The sequence below is a fragment of the Artemia sp. Qi Xiang Cuo genome, chromosome 1, assembly GCF_049724085.1.
Source record: "Artemia sp. Qi Xiang Cuo chromosome 1, ASM4972408v1, whole genome shotgun sequence".
NCBI classification, from domain to species: Eukaryota; Metazoa; Arthropoda; class Branchiopoda; order Anostraca; family Artemiidae; genus Artemia; species Artemia sp. Qi Xiang Cuo.
Window position 1 is genome coordinate 46,373,942 of NC_142794.1, and position 24,536 is coordinate 46,398,477.

The 24,536-nt window shown below is 38.0% G+C and overlaps 1 protein-coding gene across 4 annotated transcripts in view; it reads left to right on the plus strand.

The window, feature by feature from the left end:
• Liprin-gamma (liprin protein kazrin) overlaps positions 1 to 24,536 on the plus strand; it is a 212,433-nt gene that overhangs the window by 121,949 nt on the left and 65,948 nt on the right. For all 4 annotated transcript variants that reach the window (XM_089107912.1, XM_089107906.1, XM_089107920.1 and 1 more), the window contains exons 7-9: positions 1,164 to 1,280; positions 7,011 to 7,089; positions 24,228 to 24,400. In XM_089107912.1, coding sequence (XP_088964038.1) covers positions 1,164 to 1,280; positions 7,011 to 7,089; positions 24,228 to 24,400 — 369 coding nt within the window. The remainder of the gene's footprint in view (positions 1 to 1,163; positions 1,281 to 7,010; positions 7,090 to 24,227; positions 24,401 to 24,536) is intronic.

Genomic DNA, 24,536 nt, shown 5'->3' on the forward strand with positions numbered 1-24,536 from the left:
CCAAAAAACCCATTTATTCGATTTTTTATTTGTAAGTATCACAGTTTCTCATATTGACCAAGAAGGTAGAATCACTTTTTCGTATGGGAAGCAGTGATGTTTCTCCTTTTTTTTCTTCTCTTTTGTTAAGCTGCTGCCCGTGGGGCGCTACAACATCATCGAGGGATGCTTAGGGGCGCATTTGAAAGGAAATTGCTACATCTACGTGGTATTTGTAAGTAGAAAAACCTAGTATTAAAATTTATCTAGATCTGATCTGTTCAATATTTGAGGTAGTGAGGAGGCTAGAAAAGAGTAATTTGACAAAAAATGAACAAATGAAGATTTAAAAAGAAAGGGAGAGAATAATAAGAGTAAACGGAAAAAGTAAACGGAGTAAACGAATAGATAAAGCACATGCTCAAAGGTTACACATAGCCAAATGTGAATTATTTTAGTGAATGGCTTTAAAATGTAAACGCTCTCTCAAGGTCAACAAAAAAATAAGCCGTTAGCACCATATTAATTGTAACCTTATTTGGTTAAATACAAAACAATAGGAGTGAAAATAAAAAGCGACATTAAAACTTAGGATGAACAGTAATTATGCTATATTTTATGGGGGATGCTACTCCCTCTTAACTCCCAACTTTTTACGCAAATTTCATCATGAACAGTTGACTGTCATTTCTTTTTTTTATCCAAAAAGACCGAAGTAGGTCGTAAACAGTGTTCAAAATAGAATTTAAGTGCTACGAAACAGACTATCTGTATAACTGTATTTAGACTAGCAGAAGTTAAAATTTGTTTCTGGGTATGAGAATTAACATATATGACTTCACAGCATTCGTTGTGTTTTTTTATTTTTTTTTTATTGGAATTCATGTTTTTATGTGTTGTGTATTTTTACCATCTTACCGCTGATCGGAATGGGACTTTTTTTTTATCAATTGGACGCTTTTGGTATTTTGAGCGTGTCAGTTTTGATGGTGGTGATGACAAACCCTAGATTCCTCATAATGAATTTCTGAAATTCAATTGTTAGTAATCATGTAGCTAATGAATCATTCCACTACTGACTGTACATTAGATGATATGGGGCTTAGCCAGCTTGTGCTGGTTGTCCACTTTATGAATCTTTCAGTCAGTGTGATCTGTGTACTAATGTTTATTATACATTTCAGGGAACCAACGTAGCGCTAGCGCAACACAGTCGAGCGATGCTGGAGAATCAGGGCAACCATCTCATTTACCCTCTAGTGAATCCTGTCGTTCTTCCAGTTCAGGCCTTTGCATTCACTGTAAGTAATACTGAACCCTTGGCCAATGGTTGGGAAAATAAATCTTTCATGTCCTAATTATATGATCTAATTACTACGAGCAGAAGTTCTTCGATCACTTGCTTGATATAAAAGAGTTTTGATTAACAATAAACTTATTTTAAAATCTTTCTATTTTACCCTAAAAATGTTTCACCAATATTATGGGAGCTGTCATTCCATTAGTATCCATAATGAACGCTTAGCCCAAAATACATTCCTTAAAACATTAAGATGCTAGGGGGTAAATTCCTTTCCCCTCTTCATACTAATCGGAAGGATTTGTGAATAGTTGTAATATTTAGGCCTAAGAATACGCTTTTTGATTATTTAGGTAACCCTCAGTGGACGAAAATTTGCTTTGATTTCATTCTTTACATTAGCCAATTAGCCTCAAATTTATAATCATAAGGCTCAGTAGCCCTGAAACCTCTTATTTGGTGAATAAAAAATCGTTGGGAGTAAGAGGGGTCAAAGGGGATTACTCGATGCCTTTAAGTCATACAAAAACCATGCTTGATTGATTCTGGTTTCGACAAGACTCAACATATTCACCTTTCCATTTAAAGTAAAGCAGGGCAGGGCGGGACACAGGTAGTGACTTCACTTTGAGTCCTCCAATCATACATTGAAATTGAAACCCTTGTTTCTATCTCTGATTTATATGGGTTATTGCACAATCATATCTGATTTATATGGGTTATTTGCATAAACTGGGGGCCTTGTCCTTCACTTGCAATTAGCTCGTTGCCCGCCGAAGTATATTTTTGAACCTTACAACTATTTTGATTAAAATGAATTTCTTGGAATTTAGGTCCGATGCTATACGGAATGTTTGGAAAATCTAGGAGCACATGAGGCGCCTAAGGGATGTCGGTTAGCCCCTTGATCAGGTTTGTCGCTTCAAATGGCACTGGAAATTATAATATGTGATCAAATAAGCCCTTCTCCAACTTCCTAGGTCATCCATTCTATATTGTGACTCCTGAAAAAAAAAATACAGAAAAAAAATAATTTATCCATGGGAGACACTACAGAGGCAATTAGCCTTTGTGGTCTGAGCCTCGATCCAGTTTTATAGGTTTCACCTGGTATTAAATTGAGAGTTAAAAAAAAATGAAAGACATTAACTTGATACAAAATGGCTAAGAAGTTAAACATTTTATTTAATTGGTTTTAGTTTGTGGCCTTTGACAAATTTTTGCAATTCTTATAGTAATTAAGACTAAACCTTTTTATTAGTGTCTGAATCAAAAGTTTTTTTCATAACAATTGTGTAGTAATGTGACTGCCTAAGAGGAGAAATTTTATTTTCATTTGAGAATCCAACATCCGTAATTGATCCTTTAATCAAGTTGTAATTGCGATTCTGGAACTGATATAATCTTACCACCGAGTAGTTACCGAATTTGATTTTCAGAATCAAGCAGTTCGGGGTAACGAACTGTAAGTAAGGAGCAACCCGGCTCAATAGTAACCAAAACTCTAAAAAACGAAATTCTGATACCAATAGATATATCAAAAGAATTGCCTTTTAATGCTGATTTCAAATATATACATTTCATTAAGTTTAGTCTTACCCATCAAAGCTTACGAGCCTGAGAAAATTTTCCTGACTATTCGAAAAAAGGGGAAAACACCCCCAAAAGTCAAGTGATCGTAATGAAAATCGCACCATCAGATTCAGCGTATCAGAGAACCCTGTTTCAGATGTTTCAAGCTTCTATCTGCAAAAATGTAGAATTTTCCATATTTTGCCAGAAGAAAGATCACGGATGCGTGTTTATTCTTTTCCAGGGGTAATTGTATTGACCCAGTGGTCATAGAATATCGTGAGAGTGCTCATTTGAACGGAAATTAAAAGTTCTAGTGCCCTTTTTAAATAACCAAAAAAATTGTATGGCAACTAGGCCCCCTCCCCCACCCATTTTTTTCCCGACATCGTTCGATCAAAATTTTGAGATAGCCATTTTATTCATCATAGTTGAAAGTCACAATAACTATGCCTTCATGTATAACATGACCCCCCACAGCCCCAGGGGAAAGGTCTTAAATTTGCCAGGGGAATTGATAAATTTGCCCATTTTTTGCGCATAGTATTTCTTATTGGGATGTGTGCATACATTTTTCGGTGGGGGGGTCAAATTTTCTGCTGGGAGTTTTTCCATGGAGGAATCTCCATGGGGAGGCAAGTTTCCAGGGACTGAACTTCTCAGGGGAAATTATACACTTGGGGAATTTGTCAGAATTCTTACACAAAATTCTTTTATATGTCTTGCTTTCTCTTTTCTGTCTCAATTTTACAAGCAGAGTGGTTAAGAGTGATTGTCCAAAAGAAATTTACACCGGGATTGAATTGTCTGGAGGATTTTTCCATGGGGAAGGGGCTCCTCCGTAGAGGTGGGGCCAGATTTCCTAGCATTATTTAAAAAACGATCAGAAATTAAATTAAAAAAACAAGTTTTTTCAACTGAAAGTAAGACACCTTTAAAACTTAAAATAAACAGAAATTATTAGGTATACAAGGGGGTTGCCCCCTTCTCAACACCTCGCTCTTTACGTTAAAGTTTAAATTTTGTCCCAATTCTTTATTGCCCGATATACTCCTGAAACACAAGGGCCGTTTAATCAGAACAATAAGACACTTTTTTAAAAGTACTAAAAAACTTTACCGTAAAGAGCGAGGTGTTGAGGGGGCAACCGGCTTTATATACGTAATAATTTCTGTTCCTTTTAAGTTTTAATGTTGCTCCTTATTTTCAGTTGAAAAACATTGTTTTTTTTATTTAATACGTAGAAAACTTGAGGCTTACGGTAATAGATATTTATAAATGTTTTTTGATAAAGGATTCCATAAAGATTTTCAGAATCTAGGCTTTCAATGAATAATACCTTAAATCTGTAGTTTATCTACCGTAACTATTCTTGAATTAATTTACACAATCGTACAATATTTTTCATTCGTTTTCTTTCAGACGTTGAATCTTTTCCAAGAAAGATGAAGCCAAAATTCTTTATTCGTATGAAAAATGAATCTTCGAGTCTTTTTGGAATAAATTCTCTTATTTTATCTTGCTGCCTTTTGACAGCATCTCCAAAGAAAGAAAGAAAGAAACGCAGGATGTTCCTGAAGTTTAGAGGTGTATTCAATAAGACCTATTTTCCTATGCGTAAGAGGGAAACCATAGAAAGGCTAGAATTTTTTTAGACAGTCCATTTAGAAAAGTAAGATTTTACAGGTTAACTCCAGAATGCTTGATTGAAGTTAATCATGCAATAGATCAAAAAGGCTACTTTCATTCTAAAATTAGAGGCAACGCAATAGCGTTGCCTATACTAAAGGCTATTAAGCTTCAGTATTTAATTATTTATTAATAATTTTTTCTCAGAGGTACTTCATATGGAAGGGGTGGTCGTATAAGCTTCGAAGGGGCTCATTCGATTGAAAATCGGATGTTTTAGTTCCTTTTTTAAGAGTCAGAGATGATCGGAGGGCAACTAGCCTCCTTTCCCACGCCCCGTTTTCTCTAATTGCATCTGATACACAATTTCGAGATAGCCTTTTTTCAAAATAGTTCAAAGATCAGGAAACAAAACACCGGAGTCGACACAAACCCCCAATGTTCTTGTTCCCTATTTAAGAGTCAAAAGTGAACGGAGGGCAACTAGCCCCCCCCCGCCCCCTATTTTTCCCAAATGCGTCTGATCGAAACTTTGAGATATCCATTTTGTTTAAGTTTCACCAAAGATCATATAATGATGCCTCCGAGGTCGAGACAACCCCCCAAAGCTCGAGGGCATGGGTCGTAAGCTATGCCCCGAGGGCAGATAAGGTTTTAATGGACAGGGTGGTCGTATAAACTTTGGAGGAGGCTCGTTTGATTGGAAATTGAAAGTTCTAGTTCTCTTTTTTAAGAGTCAAAGTGATCGGACGGCAATTATCCCCCCATGCCCTCTTTTTCCCAAATGTATACGATCGAAATTCTTAGATAACGATTTTATTAAAAATAGTCCAAAGATAATATAACAATGCTTCCAGGGTTGACATAACCCGTGTGAGCCCAGAGGCAAGGGTTGTAAGTTATAAGTCTATAAGTTATAAGTCTTATAAGTGTTGCTTATATCTAAGACGTAAACTGTACAAATATTCATTATATAAACCAATTAAAATAAACTAAGTCTAATTCGGCTTAAGTCGAAAATCCTAGTTCCCTTTTTAAGAGCCAAGAGTGATTAGAGAGGACCCAAACCCTTTCCTCCATGTCTCTTTTTCCCGAGATGCTTTTCGAGACCCCCTAGCCCTCAGGGCAAGGGCAATAAGTTATGCTAGTTGCCCATTGTTAAACATATAAGGTTTTTATGGCAGGGGTGGTCGTATAAACTTTGGAGGGGGTTCATTAGATTTTAAATCAAAAGCTCTAGGGCCCTTTTTAAGATTCAAAAGTGATTGAAGGGTAACCAGGCCCCTTCCCCTCTTCACGCTCTTTTTTTTCTCAAATACTTCTGCTCAAAATTTCGAAATAGCTATTTTGTTTAAAATAGCCCAAAAGTTAAATAACAATAAGTTAGGGATTTACAAATCCCTCACAGCCCCTGGGGCAAGTGCTAACTGTTATCATATAAGGTTTTTGTGGATGAGGTGGTCGTATTAACTTTGGAGGGGGCTCATTTGATTGTAATTTAGATCTAGTTTCGTTTTTAAGAGTCAAAAGTGATCAAAGGGCAACCCCCTCCACCCCGTTTTACTCAAATGCATTTTTACTCAATTTTCAATTTTGTAATAAGTACAACAGAAAATGTTTGTAATATAATTCATTTTCAGCGAAGCACCATTGACCCAATAGGCTTTAGACTTTTACAGTTAGGGAAGGGGGTAGTAGCCAAAAATGTCATCTAGCCAAACGCTAGATGGCGTTGACGGTTCTTTTGTCGACACTAGCGACAATTCTCACTCTTGTAAGTTACCCGAACACTTTGATTTGGTCTCTATCGCAGATCTTAGCATCAAGATATAAAAAGAGCTTTGGCAGTACACCGTAAAAAGAAAAAAAAATTATATCTATTGTAGTAATTGAGCCAAATTGATTCAATGAACATTTTTTTAGACTAAACTATAGTCTGCTGATTTTTAGGTAAAGGGAACATGAAAAATTCCTTTTTGGGCCCGAGCTTTGTTCGAGGAGACCTTTTTTATGCTCTTTGGTCTAGGTTAAGTAGTTAAGTTTCTTTGATCTAGGTTAAGTTAGAAGGGACCCAAGCAATTCTGTATATTTATTCCTTAAATTTTCATTCACCTAGCTTAAGATATTTCAACGACTTCGTCATCCATAGATTCTTGAAAAAAAAAAAAAAAAATCTGCTCAATTGACGGTTTTAATGTTTTACTGTGACTTATATACCATCAGAAATGAACGTGATTGTTTAATTATGATCTTTTGTGTAAGTTTATTATTGTTCAGTTTTAGTGATTGCAAGGTTTGAATTAGAAAGACTAGCATAATTCTTAACTTTGAATGATGACACCTACACTTATATAAAAATATTTTCTTGTTCGAAATGTAATTATAAGGAATCTAAATTGAACGGAAATATAAAAGTAGCAGAATTATTTTAGAAAGTTTTGTGAGTTTTTACTAAGAAATATGTGTATTTTAGAAATTGATTCAATTGTAATATCTGTCATTATATTTAAACCTGTGCCTTTACTTGCAGCTGGGAATGACGAGAATTCAACCGGAAATCGGCTCATGTCAGACCCCGAAGACAAATCAGAAAAACTCAGCTTTCATAGGTAAGAGATTTAAGGCCTCTATAATGAAATTTTATTAGTAGGCTACTAAGATTTAGCTAGTTCTTATCTTGATCAAAAAAAGAAAATTAAATTAAAAAAATAAAATAAAAAAAAGCCAAGAAATTCTTTTTTCTAAACAGATTGAAATTTGAAGCCTTAAGTCCCTGGGCCAAGTTAAGTCCCTGGCTGGTACAAGATATATTAATTCAGGAAAATTGTCCCTCTCACTGCCAAATGGAGCTCAAAAAAGCAAAAACTCTTTTTCTAGATTGGTTTGATACCTAGGCTGTTGCCTGGGCTAAGGAAACTACGCATTTTGTTGGGATAATGCAGGGTATCAGGAGGTCTAAAAACGGACCGAAAGCTTGTTTTCCATGTTCTTAAACTTGCAATTTTAAAACCCTGGACCTTGGGCAAAGTTTGATGCATCATTAAGTAACGCGTGAAACTGAGTATTCTAATCTACCGGGTATATGCACTGAGCACAACAAATATAAGGAAAAAATTTATTGATGAAAAAACTGGGTTGTTGCCTTTCCTGAGATCCCAAAATCGGCCAAACCTTATTTTTCTTCGAGAGAATTTTATTGTAAATAGGGGAAAGCCTGTGGAGGTTATGACCTCTCTTGTGCCCGGGCTAAATTTTGATTAGCGCCCCCTCCCTGTCTACCAAAAATTTTCTGGCCAAATTTTTAGCAAAATTTTCGTTTGTGAACAAAATCTTCATTAATTATGAAATTCTTTCTTTATCTAAATCTGACCTTTCTTACGTTATATGGCAAGAAATGAAAAAATCTACTTACTGCCAACTACGCACTCTTCTTTGTTTTAAGGATAATAAAATTTCAAAACGATTACAAATGTTAGATTATTTATTCGGAATTCTACGCTTCTAAAATTTTTGTGCCTGGGACAAATACCCTAACCCCCCACCATACACAAAAACACACACACACACACACATAAATCCGCCTCTGGTGAAACCAGAACAAGGGGACCTTAGTACCGACTTGTAGCGAAAAAAATTGCCTATCCGCTTGAAAGTATCAGGGCATGTAAACACGGCCAGGGAAAACTTGACATACACTTATTTGATATATTCCAAAAACTATGACATACTGAAAAAAATACTTGCAGTAAAATAGAACATAAAAAAGGCTATTTTAATCAAATATTGGATTAATATATACTTATATTCAATTGTTTATACAGGATGGCTTCACCCCAGTAGAAGATCAAAAATTACACAGATTTTAAATTTATTTGAAAAAAAAATCAACCTCCTCACCCCCCCTGAATTCCATAGCAAAATACTATTAAAAACTAATTGCATAAAAAGGCTGATGATTAAACAATTTGACTGAAAATTCAAATTTTGCCTAGAATTTAAATTAAAACCAAACTTCAATCTTTGAGGGAAATATTAAAAAAGTAATTACACATATCCCTACAATAGAAAAAACTATGCCAAGAAGAATTAATCAAAGAAACAGTATCCAAAAAAAATAATTTTTAAAGAAAAGTAAGAAGCCATATTAAATCCTGATACGAGCAGAAATAAACTTATATTACAATACAAACTTTAAACGGACAGAAATCTTTATGGATAAACAATTGTGACCCTGAACGAACAGGAATTATAATAAATAATCAAGGCGAATCCAAAGCAAAAAAATTATCACAAATAAGAATAGAGCTACCTCCTCTTCAAACCTTCTAAGGACCATAGCGTCATTTCCACTTTACTGAAAGCAAAATATATTTTTAATAGTTTTTATTTTATAATTATAAATAACTCTAAAAAGGAGTAAGGTATAAGCGCAAAGCGCAAAAACTATAAAAGCACAAATGACGTTCTAGCCATTAGAAGGATTGGGAGTGTTAGCCATAATCCTTTCTTGTGGTATTTTCTGTTATTTTTAAATGTACTTTCTTATTTGTTGTGATTTCGAATCGTGTTTGGGTCTCATCTGCTTATCAATAGTGATTCCTTTCTGTTTTCAGATTGGATTATTATTTGACTTTAATTTTCTCGTCCTTTGCTTAGTGTAACTCCCTACTTTTCTTTGAAAACTTTCTTTTTGGAATTTCTGAAAATCAATTTCTGTTCCTTCTAATGGATTTTATTACCTGTAAAATTCTTTTAAGTTTTGTGCTTAAGAATTAATATTTTAGCTTGCTTTCTTTTTTTTGTTGGAAAAATCTTTGCACAAAGTTTGGAAAGATCAAGAGTGGGAATATGAATTTAAATAAATGGATTAAAAATCTGGATAATCTTTTACCTTGTATAGAGCTGAAGCCATCCTGATTCCCATCACGTTACAACCTAGAATTAAGACAAACACTGATCAAATAAATCATTATAAGAATCTTAATGACCTATGTTTTGTGTTAACCAAGGCCTTATCCAGGAAGAGGGTTAGGAGGGTTTGACACAACACAACTATATTTTCTTTTAAACATTTATTCTTCTTGATAAGCTATCCATGGTCTTCCAAAGTCAAAATTTGAACTTTAATTGACCCTCCCCATTCAGTAATCTTTCAGAATTTCAGCTGGGTCCCTTGAGCTTTTAATTTAACGCCTTTTCGTACCTGAGACTATCTGGAAACACGTAGAGTCGTTTGATTTTGTTTAGCATCCCACTTAACGTGCCTTCAACGTTTCAACTTAATGCCCTTAGCCATTCCTTATATATTGTACATATTGCAGCTAAAAAGGGCGTTGGAAGGAGATGGGTTGCCTCTTATAAAGGGCACTAGAATTTTCAATTTTCAATCGATAAAGCCCCCTTGAAATCTCCACGTCAACTCTTTCTATACGAAGTGACCTGGAGAAAAAAAAAATAACAGATTGACTCCATATCACTCCCTACTCCGGCACAATGGGGTCAAATAGTGGGGGGGGGGCAGAGGGATATCTGTCCACTAATTTTTTTGCCTCCCTTTCCTAGATTTCGAAAAAAAACCTTGTCTGGGGTATTTTATTGAGAAAGGCCTCTTGTTTAGTATATTCATGGATAATAAAATACTAAATTTGCCACCCACCCTAGATTTTAAAAAATATGCCCCTCCCCCCCGTCCTCAAATTTTTGTGAATTGACACCATTGATTAGGAAGCACTAGTGCGCTGCCTATGAATTGTGCTTGTTTTAGGATTCATGTTTCCGTTTATTCATCCATATTAATCTCCGTTTATTTCAATTTTGAATTACTATATGCCTTTGGAAAACTTTTTTTTATTATTTTAATGATAAAACAATGATGATCGAGTAGTAGGAAAGCTAGAAAAGTGACTTTCTTGTTCTGAAATTTCTTTGCTAATTCCCCGATTGTCGACTTTGCGTGGTGTCCTTCTAGGTCAACTAAGTGTCGTTAAACTGATCTGTAAGCCAATCTCCATTATTTGTTCTAATATTATTAGATGGTGAGAAAAAAGCCTCCTTTGCTTAAAATTTTTCTTTAAGCATAGCTATTCCTGTAATTTTTATCTAGCGTTAGGTAATCATTCAATTTCCTTGCTTGTAGTTTGACTTTTCCAATTTATTTCAAAGATTCCTCCCCCCCCCCCCTCCTCCAAGCCTCGACCACAAGTCGACAAACAGATGAGAGCAAATAACATCCAGGTCTGGCACATCCCTCCCCCCATCTTTTTGGGAATTCGGTAAAATCGTTGCAGAAGATGAATTTTTTTTTTAGAAACAGACATCATGGTGAAATTTTCCGTCCATTTTCATATGTTAATATTCGTTACCGAATTCGGTAAATTTGGTAGTTCTATCGCGCTAGTTCCGTTCATTTTCAAATTGGGTAATGTTACATATTCTTTATAGTCCATTGTACTCCTTCCCTAATTCATTTAAAATTCTTTTGTTTTGTTGTTACAGGCATTTCATTTTTCAGGGGAGGGGGCTGATTTTCTAGGGGGTGGAACCCTTATCAAAGTTTATTTATTACATTTGTTTATTTATAAAATTTGATCATTCAGAAAATTTATTAGATTATCAGTGCATCAGAGAAAGTTAAAGGTGCTGCCAATGTTCCAACACCCAGGGTTGCATACTGCCGACGTCTAAACAGAATGCAAATCAAGGCAAAAAAAGAGGGATTTGTGCTCAAAATGAGTGCAAGTCAAAAAATTTGCGCACGCGGCTGCCGGCACGACCGTAGCCCCTTTGACTGTTCTGACCACTCTCACGTCATCTACAAATAGTTTTAAATTGTCCTGCGCCTGCGATCACTAAACATATTAGCTTTAAAATTTTCAAACGTATTTAAAATATAGTCAGGAAGGCTCCCTAATTAAATGAACCTCTGAATAATTACCTTGATAATAATTCTCGTTCTTTTTATAGCTAAAAGGTAAAGGTCTGCTAAAAATTTGCATGTGTTAATTTTGGTCACTGGGACCTTTAACTGAACTATAGTTGACTTCATCAAATATTTAGATAAAGTATTGTCTCCAACTTGCCCAAATGTTCTAAAAAGAATACTGGAGGTCCGAGTAACTAGTCATGAACTATAGCTGACTTCAATGTAGTCATGTACCGTAAAAAAAAAAAAAAAAAAAAAAAAAAAAAAAAAAAAAAAAAAAAAAACCTTTAACTGAACTATAGTTGACTTCATCAAATATTTAGATAAAGTTTTGTCTCCAACTTGTCAAAATGTTCTAAAAGGAATACTGGAGGTCCGAGTAACTAGTCATGAACTATAGCTATACATGACATGTACCGTAAAAAAAAAAAAAAAAAAAAAAAGTGAACACATTCTTAGTCACACAAAATAATTCTTCTTCTTCCTCTACTAGGTCTTCTTTCTTTTTTCCCCTTGCTTGTAATTTATTTCCAGTTTATTTGAATTGAGTAGTTTTCTGGGTATATTCCCAGAAAGTGGATAGCTGCTTCTTCCGTGAATGTAGTGCTTTGCTTTGGGTACATAAAGTTTGAGTATATTAATGAACATGAATAAATGTCAATGAGAAGAGTTCTGAGAAAGGGATATTTTAGATCATGTAAATCAGAGGAATAAAGTCTTTTTGGGTAGTTTATCCCAAAAACACAGAAAGGCAAATTTAAATGTGCAAAGATAATAATTGGCAAAAAGAGTGCAATTCCGGTCCGTGCAGGGAAAGAGTGCAACGAGGTAAAAAAGAGTGCATTACACACGAAAAATGTCCAAGTTGGCAATCCTGCCACCACCCATCCACCGTCGCTTAAAACTGTAAAAACGAAATATTAGGTGATGAAGAAGCCAAGTCTTATGTATGTTCATCGTTTTATCTGTACGTTATTGTTGAAAAAGATAACTACCAAAAATCTTGAGGAGAGAAACGAAGGTCTGGAGAGTACAACTGCCCTCTGCCCCATAGTAATTTACCCCTATGTTTTTTTCAGACTGCCATGAGCTTTTTGCAGTGCATGGTGTGGATATGTCAAAGAAAAGATGCTTTTCTTACCACATGGTTCTTTCTTTAGGCCATGCGACTAAGGAGGCCTGGCCTTCTGTAGTCGAAACGATTCTGTTAATGCTTATTTATGAAGCTTCTTCGTAGAGTTTTCTTCTCATATTACAAACAAATATAAAAAACCCTTTTCTTGCGTCCAGAGACGTAGCCAGGGGGTTGAACTTAAAGTAGAGAGGAAAAGCTAAGATAAATATCATCAAAATGCTAAACTTAAATTAAATTCTTTCTCCACAGTTTGAGCTTACCTTTTCAGGTATTGAATTTGCCAAAAGTAGTTTCCTAAGAGTCAAATACTAAGGAAAAGACTATTAAGCTTCAAAAAAGCTGTGCCAGCTTTTTTAAAATTCAAAAAAGCTGTGCCACTTCGTGGCAACAAGAGACCTGAAATGAACATTTTAGCCACCTACCACAACAAAAACCTGGCTAGGATCCTGCTGCAAAGTTGATAAGAAATTTATGCATTTGATAAACTTTAGCCCACTTTTACTGAACATACTTTCACGATATTTTAGTAAAGCAAAAAAGTTTTCATGACTGATTGTCTGTCTAGTTCCTGATACACAACCAGATGAATTGGAAGGTGACTTAGTAGCTCAGTTGCGGTTTATGACCTCTCTTGCGCCCGGGGCAAGACCTTGATTAGCAACCCCCCTCCCCTGACTCCCACAAAATTGTTGGGCCAAGTTTTAAAGAGATTTTAGATCCAAAATTTAAAAAGATTTGTATTTATTGACGAAATTATTTTCAATTTATTAATGAACTAATAATTTAATTTTTAAATTGTTTTGATTAATTATTTGAATTTATTATTATTAATGATTTTAATCATCATTTAGTTATTTTTAATTTATTTTTGTTTTATTAATTAATTAATAATTTGTTAATTATTTTCATTTATTAACTGAGCCCTCTACTTTATCTGAATAAAATAAAATTTCAAAGATTACAAAATGATTGTAACCGTTAGATTATTTTTTTACAATTTAGCGCTCCTAAAATATCTCCGTCCGGGGCAAGTGCCCTCTCTCCTCCCCCAAAAATCACTTCTGTAGTAGTCACGACCTTACAGTAGAATGTGTTACAATAGAACTAATAATTTAATTTTTAAATTGTTTTGATTAATTATTTGAATTTATTATTATTAATGATTTTAATCATCATTTAGTTATTTTTAATTTATTTTTGTTTTATTAATTAATTAATAATTTGTTAATTATTTTCATTTATTAACTGAGCCCTCTACTTTATCTGAATAAAATAAAATTTTAAAGATTACAAAATGATTGTAACCGTTAGATTATTTTTTTACAATTTAGCGCTCCTAAAATATCTCCGTCCGGGGCAAGTGCCCTCTCTCCTCCCCCAAAAATCACTTCTGTAGTAGTCACGACCTTACAATAGAATGTGGAAGATTGTGAAGTGGCTAAGAAAATTTTTCTTAGCTCACTTTCATTTGAAAATTCTTTAATTTCTTATTACTTTTAAAATCATGCGGGAAATATCTTCCTCTGTGGAAAATTTTTCCCGCAAATAGTCCTTCCCCGGCCCCTAGTAGAAAGTTGTTCCCGCAGAAAGTTCCTTCTAGAAAATTTATCCCGTGGAAAACTCCCCTATGGAGGATTTCTCTCATGGAAAATGCCCCTCCCCCTATTGAAAGATACACTAGACAATTCGAACCTGGTAAAAATTTCCCACGGACGATTTCCCTTAACATCTCTACATGTGAAATTGAGTTGGCAATAAGAAAGTAAAACAAATACAAATTATTTCGTATAGGACTTCTGGCAAATTCCCCGAGTGTGTAAAAATTCCCCCTGGAGATTTCACCCCCTGGAAAATTCCTTCCCCATGGAAAATTCTCCCCGTTGAAAATCCCCACAGTGGAAATCCCCCCCCCCTGCAAGATAATTTTGGTATACTTCCCAATAACAAATGCTAAACGTTAACAATGGGAAAACCTCATGACTTACAGACCTTTCCCCAGAGGCTGTGGGGGTATGTTATACCCAGAGGTACAGTTACTAGACTTTTCAACTATGCTGAACTAAATGGGTGTCTCAAAACTTTGAAAATTTTGATCGGCCGACTTTGAGGGGAAAGGAGGTGGGAGGGGGGCTAGTTGCCCTCCAATCTTTTTGGTCACTTGAAAAAGGTACTAGAACTTTTGATTTCCGTTAAAATGAGTCCTTTCCCGATATTCTAGGACAATTGGTTTTATGCGATCCCGCCTGAAAAAAAAGAATAAATAAACACACATCCGTGATCTTTCTTCTGGCAAAAAATACATAATTCCACATTTTTACAGGTGGGAGCTTGATAATTTCTACAATAGAGTTCTTGGATACGTTGAATTTGATGGTATGATTGTCAATAAGATTCCTTGACTTTTAAGGGATGCTAACCCCCTTTTTTGAAAATCAAGTAAATTTTCTCAGGCTCGTAGCTTTTGATGCATTACACTAAACTTAATGAATCTTATATGTTTGGCATCAGCATAATAAGCCAAATCTTTTCGTATATCTGTTAATATCAAAATTAATAATATCGTTTCTTTAGAGTTTTGGTTACTATTGAGATGTGTTGCTCCTCACTTACAGTTCGTTAACACGAACTGTTTGATTAAAAAGCCAAGTCCACTATTAGAAGCTGCACGGGAATAACACTGCAGGTAATTTCTGATGGGAAAAAGTGTGAGACTATATTATACCAAGTCCAGCGGTAGGAAATACTTGACAAAGAAGATATTGTAGGTAAACTTTTCGAGATTGTTGAAAGCGTATCATCCTCATAATGTATTACACAGAGAATGATAAGAGTCTAAAAGGAGAACGTGTGCAAGCCCAGGAGACTCAGGAGTTGCTAACTCAAGAGTTGAGAATGGGACATTATCCTAGAAATCATCCCAAAACCCTGGAAGATAATCGAAATCGGTATCTCATCAACCCAGGGTCTCATTAACTCCATCTTCAAAAAAATTCAACTAATGTTTCTATTTCTGGTTTTACTTACTTACTTACTTCCATAGGTCCCAGCCATCCTCGCGGGACGTTTTGGGGCCACTCCTCTTGCTAGCTCATGCATAAGTGCTTGGTACATTGATCTGTATTGGGCGATATGTGATAAAGGGGCTATCTTGACGTTGTCGAAGTGGAAGTTCTCCATCCATCGTTTTCGTGGTCTGCCTCGTGGGCGAAGGCCATGGAGGGATCCTTCAAGGGCGATTTTCGGAAGGCGGCTCGGCTCCATTCGCTTGACGTGGCCGTACCAGCGCAATTGTTGCTTCTTAATTTTATTGAGTAAGGTTTCAGTGGACTGGAGCCTTTGACGTACTTCCACATTTGTGATTCGGTCAGTGTATTTGATCCTAAAAATGCGACGGAGGCATCTCACCTCAAAAGCTAGAAGTTTTATTTCGTCTTCGGTTTTCAGAGTCCATGTTTCACATCCATAAATAACTATGGGGATTACTAAACTGTTGAATAGGCGCATTTTGAGTTTGTTGGATAGGTGGTTACTTTTCCAGAGGTTGGCTAGTCTTCGGAAGCTAGAGCTAGCAAGTGCAAGTCGACGTTTCACGTCAGAGCTATGGCAATTATCTGAGGAGAGTAGGCTACCAAGGTACAGGAAGTGGTCAACCGTTTCAACCTGCCTCCCGCTTATGGTGATAATGGGCGGGTTTTCTAGTTCACGTCTCGTAGTTACCATGACTTTGGTCTTGCTGGCATTGATCTCCATCCCGAACGGCTGTGTGGTATCGTAGAGTTTATCAGCTTGTGCCTGCAATTCTTGTGTAGAGTTGGCTAGCTCATCAATATCATCAGCGTAGGGAAGATTCTCTATTAGCACCCCTCCTATTGTTGCGCAATATTCCGACTGCATCATCGACAGAACGGCATTTAGAAAGAGGTTGAAGAGATGTGGTGATAAGATGCAACCCTGAAGTACTCCTGACGAAGTTGTAAACTCTTCTGACAACCCATCAACGGTTATTACTTGGCCTCGGAACTGGTCGTACAGACTCTTGATTATTTGGACTATCTACTAAGGGATACCGTAGTGAAGGAGGATATGCCATAGTCCTTCGCGCCATATCAGGTTAAATGCCTGACGGAAATCAACGAATAGTTGGTAGAGTTCTTGGTTGAATTCGATGAGTCGTTCCATGAGTTGCCAAACGACAAATATCTGATCGATTGTTGATCTTCCAGGGCGGAAGCCGGCCTGATATTCTCCAATGGCAAAGGCAGTTGTTGCTTGAATGTGACGGAGTAGGATTTTTGTCAGGACACGTGACTGATGGCTCGTGAGGCTGATCGGACGGTAGTTTCCGCACTCTTTCTTTAACCCCTTTTTGTGAATGGGCACAATGGCAGCCTTGCACCACTGACGGGGTACATGGCCGGTTTCCCACACCGCAGACACAATGGCATGGTACAGATTAGCTACATCATCCGATCCGACGTTAATAAGTTCAGCAGTGACTCCGTCCGGGCTAGGGGCTTTTCCTTGTTTGAGCGTCTTGATTGCTGACTCGGTTTCTGACTTGAGTGGGGGTGGTGGTCTGAGTTTTTGGTCGGGTATGGGGAAGCGGGTTAGTATTTTAGGATCCGGAGCTACTGGGGGATTCAGTTTATTGTTAAAGTATTCTTTCCATCTTTCAAGTTTCATCTTTGAATCGTAGATGTTATTTCCGTCTTTGTCCAGGATCACTGATGTCTGCGGCTTTTTTTTCCGGCTTAACTCGCGTACCATTCTGAAAACTGCTCCGCTATTCCCCTTCTTGGACAGTACTTCGCAGTCTTCGCATTTCTTTCGCAGGTGGTTGCGTAGTGCCTTTCTGATCTCTCGCTCTACTCTTCTCTTGAGGAGCTTGTAAGTATCCCAACTGTGACGGTCGGATTTATTGCAAAAAAGTTGCTTATCCTCGCATAGCGCAATGATCTCATCTGTGATCCATGGTTTTTCATTTGGAGTTTTTCTTCCAAGTACGTCATTCGCTGTCTCTATGATAGCTGATGTAGCCTGCTCGGTCAGGAAGTCTATCTCATTAGCAGTGGTCAAGGAAGAATGATTTTTCAGGATCTCTCGGAATTTTTCAGATAGAGTGGAAGTGTAGGTCTGCCTTTTTGCGGGATCCCGCAGCAGATCCAGCCGGAATCTTGGGATTTTTGCTGCTTTTTGCAATTTTCTCATTTTTAGCTTGAACCTTGACATCAGGAGAGCGTGGTCAGAGTCGAAGTCTGCTCCAGGTAATGCTACTGTGTCTAGTACGGAAGACTTCCAGCGCTTCGATATCAGGATATAATCAATCATGTTCTCGGTTTTACCGTCTGGGGATCTCCAGGTCACTTTACGTCGATGGCGGTGTTTGAAAATTGTGTTCGTTAAGAATAACTCGTTTTCTCGGCAGAAGTCGAGCAATCGTTCCCCTCTCGCATTGAGTTTTCCGTGGCCAAAAGTCCCCATTACAACGGATGGACCGGTATTATCCATACCTACTAGAGCGTTAAAGTCCCCCAAGACAATCAGTACGTCTTTCTTGTGGATTTGGCCAATGATGCTTTGTAGTGTGAAATAGAATTCATTGCATTCTTCCTCACTTCTGGTGGAGTCTGGGGCACAGACTTGGGCAACAGAGATATTCTCGGCAGCTCCCTTCAGTCTTAAGACGGTTATTCTTTCTGAGACTGGGGTGAAAGAGATTAGAGATTTTTTGGCAGTTGGTGATCCGAAGAATCCTACTCCTTGTCGATGAACTCCGTCCCTGCGGCCGGACAACAAGAGGGAGGCTCCAGAAAGGTTTTCCTCACTCGTTCGGGGGAGGTGAGTCTCAGAGAGCCCAATAGCACCCCAATTGTACCTCTGTAGTTCTCTAAGGGCAAGATCTAGTTTTCCCGGTTTGGCAAGTGTTCGGATGTTTAGCGTGCCAAAGTATAGGGAGGTTTTTGTCGGAACGGAACAACCGTGTGGTTTTTCACCCCGGCTGGGGATCGTCCAAGGCCCAGGATCGTCGGCTGCCCGGACGCGGTAGCATGTAAAATCGCATTATTATCATTCAAGATTGGTTGTTCGTCGGTTACCCCGGACGCGGTAGCATGTAAAATCGCATTTTCATCCATGAAAATTGGTTGTTCGTCGGTTACCCCGGACGCGGTAGCAGATGTTCGTATAATACTGGACCCTTTTTTCGTGATTTCCAGAGAGGTGGTTTCTTGGCTGAATGGGTGGTGGTGGCAAGCCACTCCTCTCCACCACCTTGCAGAGGCTGTTGTCCGTAATCTGGATCTTTCGCCTTTCCGTAGTTGTTCTCCCGTAGGGGATCCTCCCAAGATGGTGTTCTGTTTCACCATGCAATTTAACTTATTGCTGGGAGAAGGTTTACAACTCATGGGATTTGTCCACACGCTTGTGGGCCCTGCTAAGTGTACATCCGAGAGACCTTCTTCCACCTCCACCAGTATTTACGTCCCCTTGGTGAGGATGTGCCAGTTTTTATTATGGTCCCCCTTGCTCCTTGCCTCCTATTTAATGGAGGTACCCAACATATCTGGGGACGATCCCCTATCCGCCACCTGGGGACGCGCTGAGTGGCCTGGGGGAGGCCCCTACTGAGAAAGCTCAGTAGGTCTCAGAGAAAGCTCAGTAGGTCTCAGAGACGTCATAAAATTTTTTAGAAATTGATACGAGGACTATTCATACTTGGAATATTCATTTCAGAGGATGCTGTGTTCTACCATGTCTGCTGTCTTTTTTCTTCTGATCCTGGTACGAATAGAAGTAACGGTGCTTTTATGCCTGGGAATTCTCAATGGGACAAAGGAAATTTTGTGGAGTTGGTTAGCAAGGGAAGCTGCAATAACGCTTCACAGGGAGGTGTACAACATCTAGATTTTTATGGCTGTTGATGAATAAAATAGTCGGATTTTTTAACCTGTCCTCCTAGCCAGGACAAAATATATAAATATATATTGGGCACGGCAACAGGTAGTTTGTTGGGGATCCAATTCAGAGGAAGGTGAGGCATTCCGTCAGCTTATCCAACTCCTAGGTTGAAATTGTCCCGATGTCAAGATATGATATGAGAACCGTGAAAATAGTTTTCAAAGCCACCTACTTAAGTGGGAGGTCCCAAAAGGGGCTTATCTCTGCCCTTGGAGATGAAGTGAAATTTAAAATAAAAGAAGCTGTTTGCAAGTCACTGTTTTCTGGGATCCTTGCTGACACAACGCCAGATGTAAGCCATGCAGAATCTTTGATTGTTGGAATGCAATTTATCGATGAAGACGGATAAGCTAGAGAGCGTATATTGTATATAGTGGAAGTGAGGTCAAAGAAAGGGCTGTATCTAGCAAACGTCATAGTGCATAGTATTCGAAATGCTGATCACAATGAGGAGAAGCTGGCTTCCCAGTAGTAGGACTATTTCAGCAACATGTCAGGACGTTTCGAGAGAATCCAAGCTCATGTGACCGGAATATTTAAAACGGCAATCCCAGACTTCTGATGTACGGCACATCACTAAAACAACACTGTGAAACAATCATGCAAATCTTCAAGCCTTGTCAAGAATATGTTTGGCGCTCTTCAAGTTTTCATTCCTTCTTCACTGGAGGCATTAATCACTTTACCTATTACACGGAGGCCAGGGGAAATGTTCAAGGCTAGCTTAAGGTGAAAATTAACAACAGAGACAAGATAGTGCGTTAGATATGAGGCTCTATTTGCAATTTGGAGCAAGGTGTAGGAACTCGCAGTGCTTCTTTTGACGAATTGATACTTAATTAGACTCCGACACAAGAAATGAAGTCTGCAGCCTTGGCATTGCTGCTGAAAAATACCAACAATCTCCCTGTGCTTTTCCAAACTGTAAACCTTGACATTCTGGTTGCTTCTCGATTGACAGAAGCAAGATTAAAATCATATGCAGGCATCACTGACACAGACGTCAATGGACAGATAGAAGCATCGGAAATTCTCACTAGGTCGTTTCACATCCTACCACGCTATCATGCCATCTGGACAATTATAGCCCAGAAACAGAATTAAACGGCCACTACAGACTGCGCTCTATTCCAGCAAGATTCAGAGATGTGACGCCTTCTTTGGCTGCCCGCCACTTGAAATTCAAGGAGCTCTAGACTCGTGAAATGCTATCACTGATAGCAGTCCTAGTGCCAAAAATGAAAGAGACGGGAAAACTAAGAAATACCTGTCGTTAAGTGTTGGATGTGTTTGGGAGAATGATGGGCGTGGGGGGGGGGCTAGCTGCCCTCCAATAGCTTTCGACTATTAAAAAGGGCACTAGCCACTCCAATTTCCAATCGAATGAGCCCTTTTCGAAGTTTCTACGACAACTTTTTCGATACGAAGTGCCCGGGTATGGAGAAAAAAAGCACAGTGTAGCCACATCGTTCTTTACTTAGGCAGCGCTGGCACGCTGCCTAAGTAAGTTTCTAAGTTTCTACGACAACGCCTTATATAAAATAAAAACCTTATATAACCCCAGGTCATAACTTAAAACCCTTGCCCTGAAGACTGTTGGGGGAGTGTCCTGCTCAAAGCTATAATTTCCTGAACTTTAACTGCGTGGAACAAAATGGCTATCTCAAAATCTTTCTTGGATGTGTTTGGGGAAATGGTGACTTGGAAGGGGTGTTAGTTGCTTTCTAATCACTTTCGACTATTAAAAAGGGCACTAGCCATTTCAATTTTCAATCGAATGAGCCCTTTTTGAAGTTTCTACGACAACGCCTTATATAAAAACCTTATATACCCCCTGGGAATAATTTACAACCCTTGCCCTTAGGGCTGTGGGGGGTTGTCATCCTCAAAGATCTAATTTCCAGAACTTAAAACTACGTTCGGTAAAAATGGATATCTCAAAGTTTTGATTACATGTGTTTGGGGAAAAGGTGGAAGTGAGAAGCGGGTTAGTTGCCCTCTAATCACTCTCGAATATCTAAAAAGGCACTAGCCCTTTGAATTTCCAATCGAATGAGCCCTTTTTAAAGTTTCTACTACAACGCCTTGTACAAAAAACTTTATATGTCCCCAAGGCATAACTAACAACCCTTGCCCTAAGGGCTTGCCCTTAGGGGGACTGTTCTCAAAAACATAATTCCTATCTGGAAATCAGCTACGCTGAACCAAATGGCTATCTCAAAATTTTGATTGGATGTATTTCGGGAAATGGTGGGCGTGGAAGGGGTGTTAGTCAACTTCCAATCACTTTCGACTATTAAAAAGGGCACTAGCGCTTTGAATTTCCAATCGAATGAACTTTTTTGAAGTTTCTACGACAACGCCTTCTTTAAAAACCTTATTTGCCTCCAGGGTGTAACTTAAAACCCTTGCCTTGAGGACTCTGGGGGAGTGTCCTCCTCAAAAACATATTTTCTGTCTGGAAATCAACTACGCTGAACAACATGGCTATCTCAAAATTTTGATTGGATGTGTTTGGGAGAATGATGGGCGTGGGGGGGGGGCTTTTGCCCTCCAATCACTTTCGACTATTAAAAAGGGCACTAGCCATTTGAATTTCCAATCGAATGAGCTTTTTTGAAGTTTCTACGACAACGCCTTCTATAAAAACCTTATATGCCCCCAGGGTATAACTTAAAACCATTGCCCTGAGGGTTGTGGGGGAGTTTCCTGGGCCTGGCGAGGGGGGGGGGGCTAGTTGCCCTCCAATCACTTTAAGACTATTAAAAAGGGTATTAGCTCTTTGAATTTCCAATCGAATGAGTATTTTTTGAAGTTTCTACGACAACGCCTCCTATAAAAACCTTATATTCCCCCAGGGCATATCTTAAAACCCTTGCCCTGAGGGTTGTTGGGGAGAGTCCTCCACAAAAAGATATTTTCTATCTGGAAATCAACTACGCTGAACAAAATGGCTCTGTTAAAATTTTGATTGGATGTGTTTAGGGGAATGATGGGCGACTTTTGACTATTAAAAAGGGTACTAGCCATTTGAATTTCCAATCGAATGAGCCCTTTTCGAAGTTTCTATGACAACTCCTTCAATACGAAGTGCCCGGGTATGGAGAAAAAAAAAACATATTGTGCCCACATCGTTCTTTACTTAGGTCCGTTCTTTCAAGTCCAGTGGACATTGTCCGTCACGCGTCGACCCACAATTAATCCAATCTTTCATCCCTTAGTTCTATGAGTTAGTTCTGCCCTAGGAATAACATATGGACGGATGGTAGATAGACTTATCTATCAACAAATGAAATGACATCATTTTTATACAATCCTAAACAGGGCTTACGCCAGATTTGCCTCTCACTCACTCGAACTTACAGTCTTGGCTTTTTTTTTTTTTACAATTAGCCATGGCTTGATGCCGCAACTATTTGATTTTAATTCAAAATCAACGGCAAATCTGGTAGTGATTCAGTAAAATGGCTTGACGCCCGCAACTATCTGATTTTAATTCAAAATCAACGGCAAATCTGGTAGTGATTCAGGAAAATATACTAAGCTCCCCCCCCTACTCAATGAAAATATAATTGGGACGCCCTTGTCTGGTAATACCTGTTTTTGGCCGATTTAATCAACCTTTGAGTTATAAAATCTTATTGTGACTAGAACTGTACAGCTTTCATCCACCAGTATTTTTTTCTTCGTTCTCTATGCAATGGGGGTTTGCGAATGCTTAGGGAAAGACAGATTTACCACAAAAGCTTTTCAGCTTCAAATTACTTGTATACAGAAGTTGCTATTTTTCTCTCTTCTTTCAAATCCACCTGGGAATAAGAGTCGTTAACATGTCTATCGCTGCTAACTTTGGTTTTATAATTAGACTTGACTCTCAGTGGAATTTCTCCTTGTTATGCCTTCTAAGCAAACTTAATCCAGGCTCTCTTATTTCTCTTGTTGACCCCCTTTTCAGGGACTCGTGACCAGAAAACAAATTTTCAGTTATTACTTAAGCATAAAGAAGCAATAAACCATTTAAATTCAAAGAATGAAACGAAAAAAGAAAAGAAATAAATTAATCAATGCAACATTATAAAATTAAACTAGTTCATAGGTGGCCAGGTTTAATCCCATTAGGTCATCGTTTTATACTTCCTCTTTTAGCAGCTGGGTAGGCGTCTGTCCTTTGGTACTTCTTGGGCACGCTCCTATTTCTATACCACAAAGGGAGTCACAAAATGAAATTGGCATAGTTATAGAATTTGCTTTGTCTGATAGTCTTATCCTTGGTTGTGAATAATTTCTAGAAGAGAGCCAAGGCTAAGAGATAAAGAGTCACAGTCACATTATAAGTTCGGGTGGGCAAAAAACGGTTAAAATGAGTTGCTGTGAATAAACAATCTGTACGTATTTCGGAAGAATTTTCAGAATCCCTTCTTTTCTTCATTTTTTCTATTCGTCTCAATTTCCCTTTGGTTTTCTAAATTTTGCATCTAGAGAGAATTTTCCAGGACGCATTATCGGGAGAAGTGGAATTCCATAAGGGGAGGGGGAATTTGCAGGAGGCAGGGGAATCTTTCCGCGGGAAGTTTTTTGTTGCGGGGATTTTTCCGAGGAGGAGTTTTCCGGGGGAATATCCCGGACCCTCTTTGCTCTTTATGAGTTATTCTACTTATATTGTTTTTTTTATTATGAGTCATACATAAGACGCTTATCCCTCCAACTACTTTAATTTCGTAGCTCGTTTCTAGGTTAGATGAGCGAAGTTTCAATAAAGAATCTCAAAAGCAAAGAAATTCTAGTCACATTCACAGGCCAAAATCCCTTCATCCACCTGGCAAAGGAGGAATCGGCCCATGGGGAAGTATATCTAAAGTGTTCACTAGAAGAAACCCTAGGAAAAGTTTCGAACTTTATTCAGAAGGTAAGTTGGCTGGTAAAGTTTTAGCTTTAATGCAACAATTTTACGATTCCGTGGTAACCAATGAAATAAAATGAAGCTGTTGCTATGTTCTTTAACGTAACCATACAGCTTTTTCTAGCGAGCAAATTGTTGATCA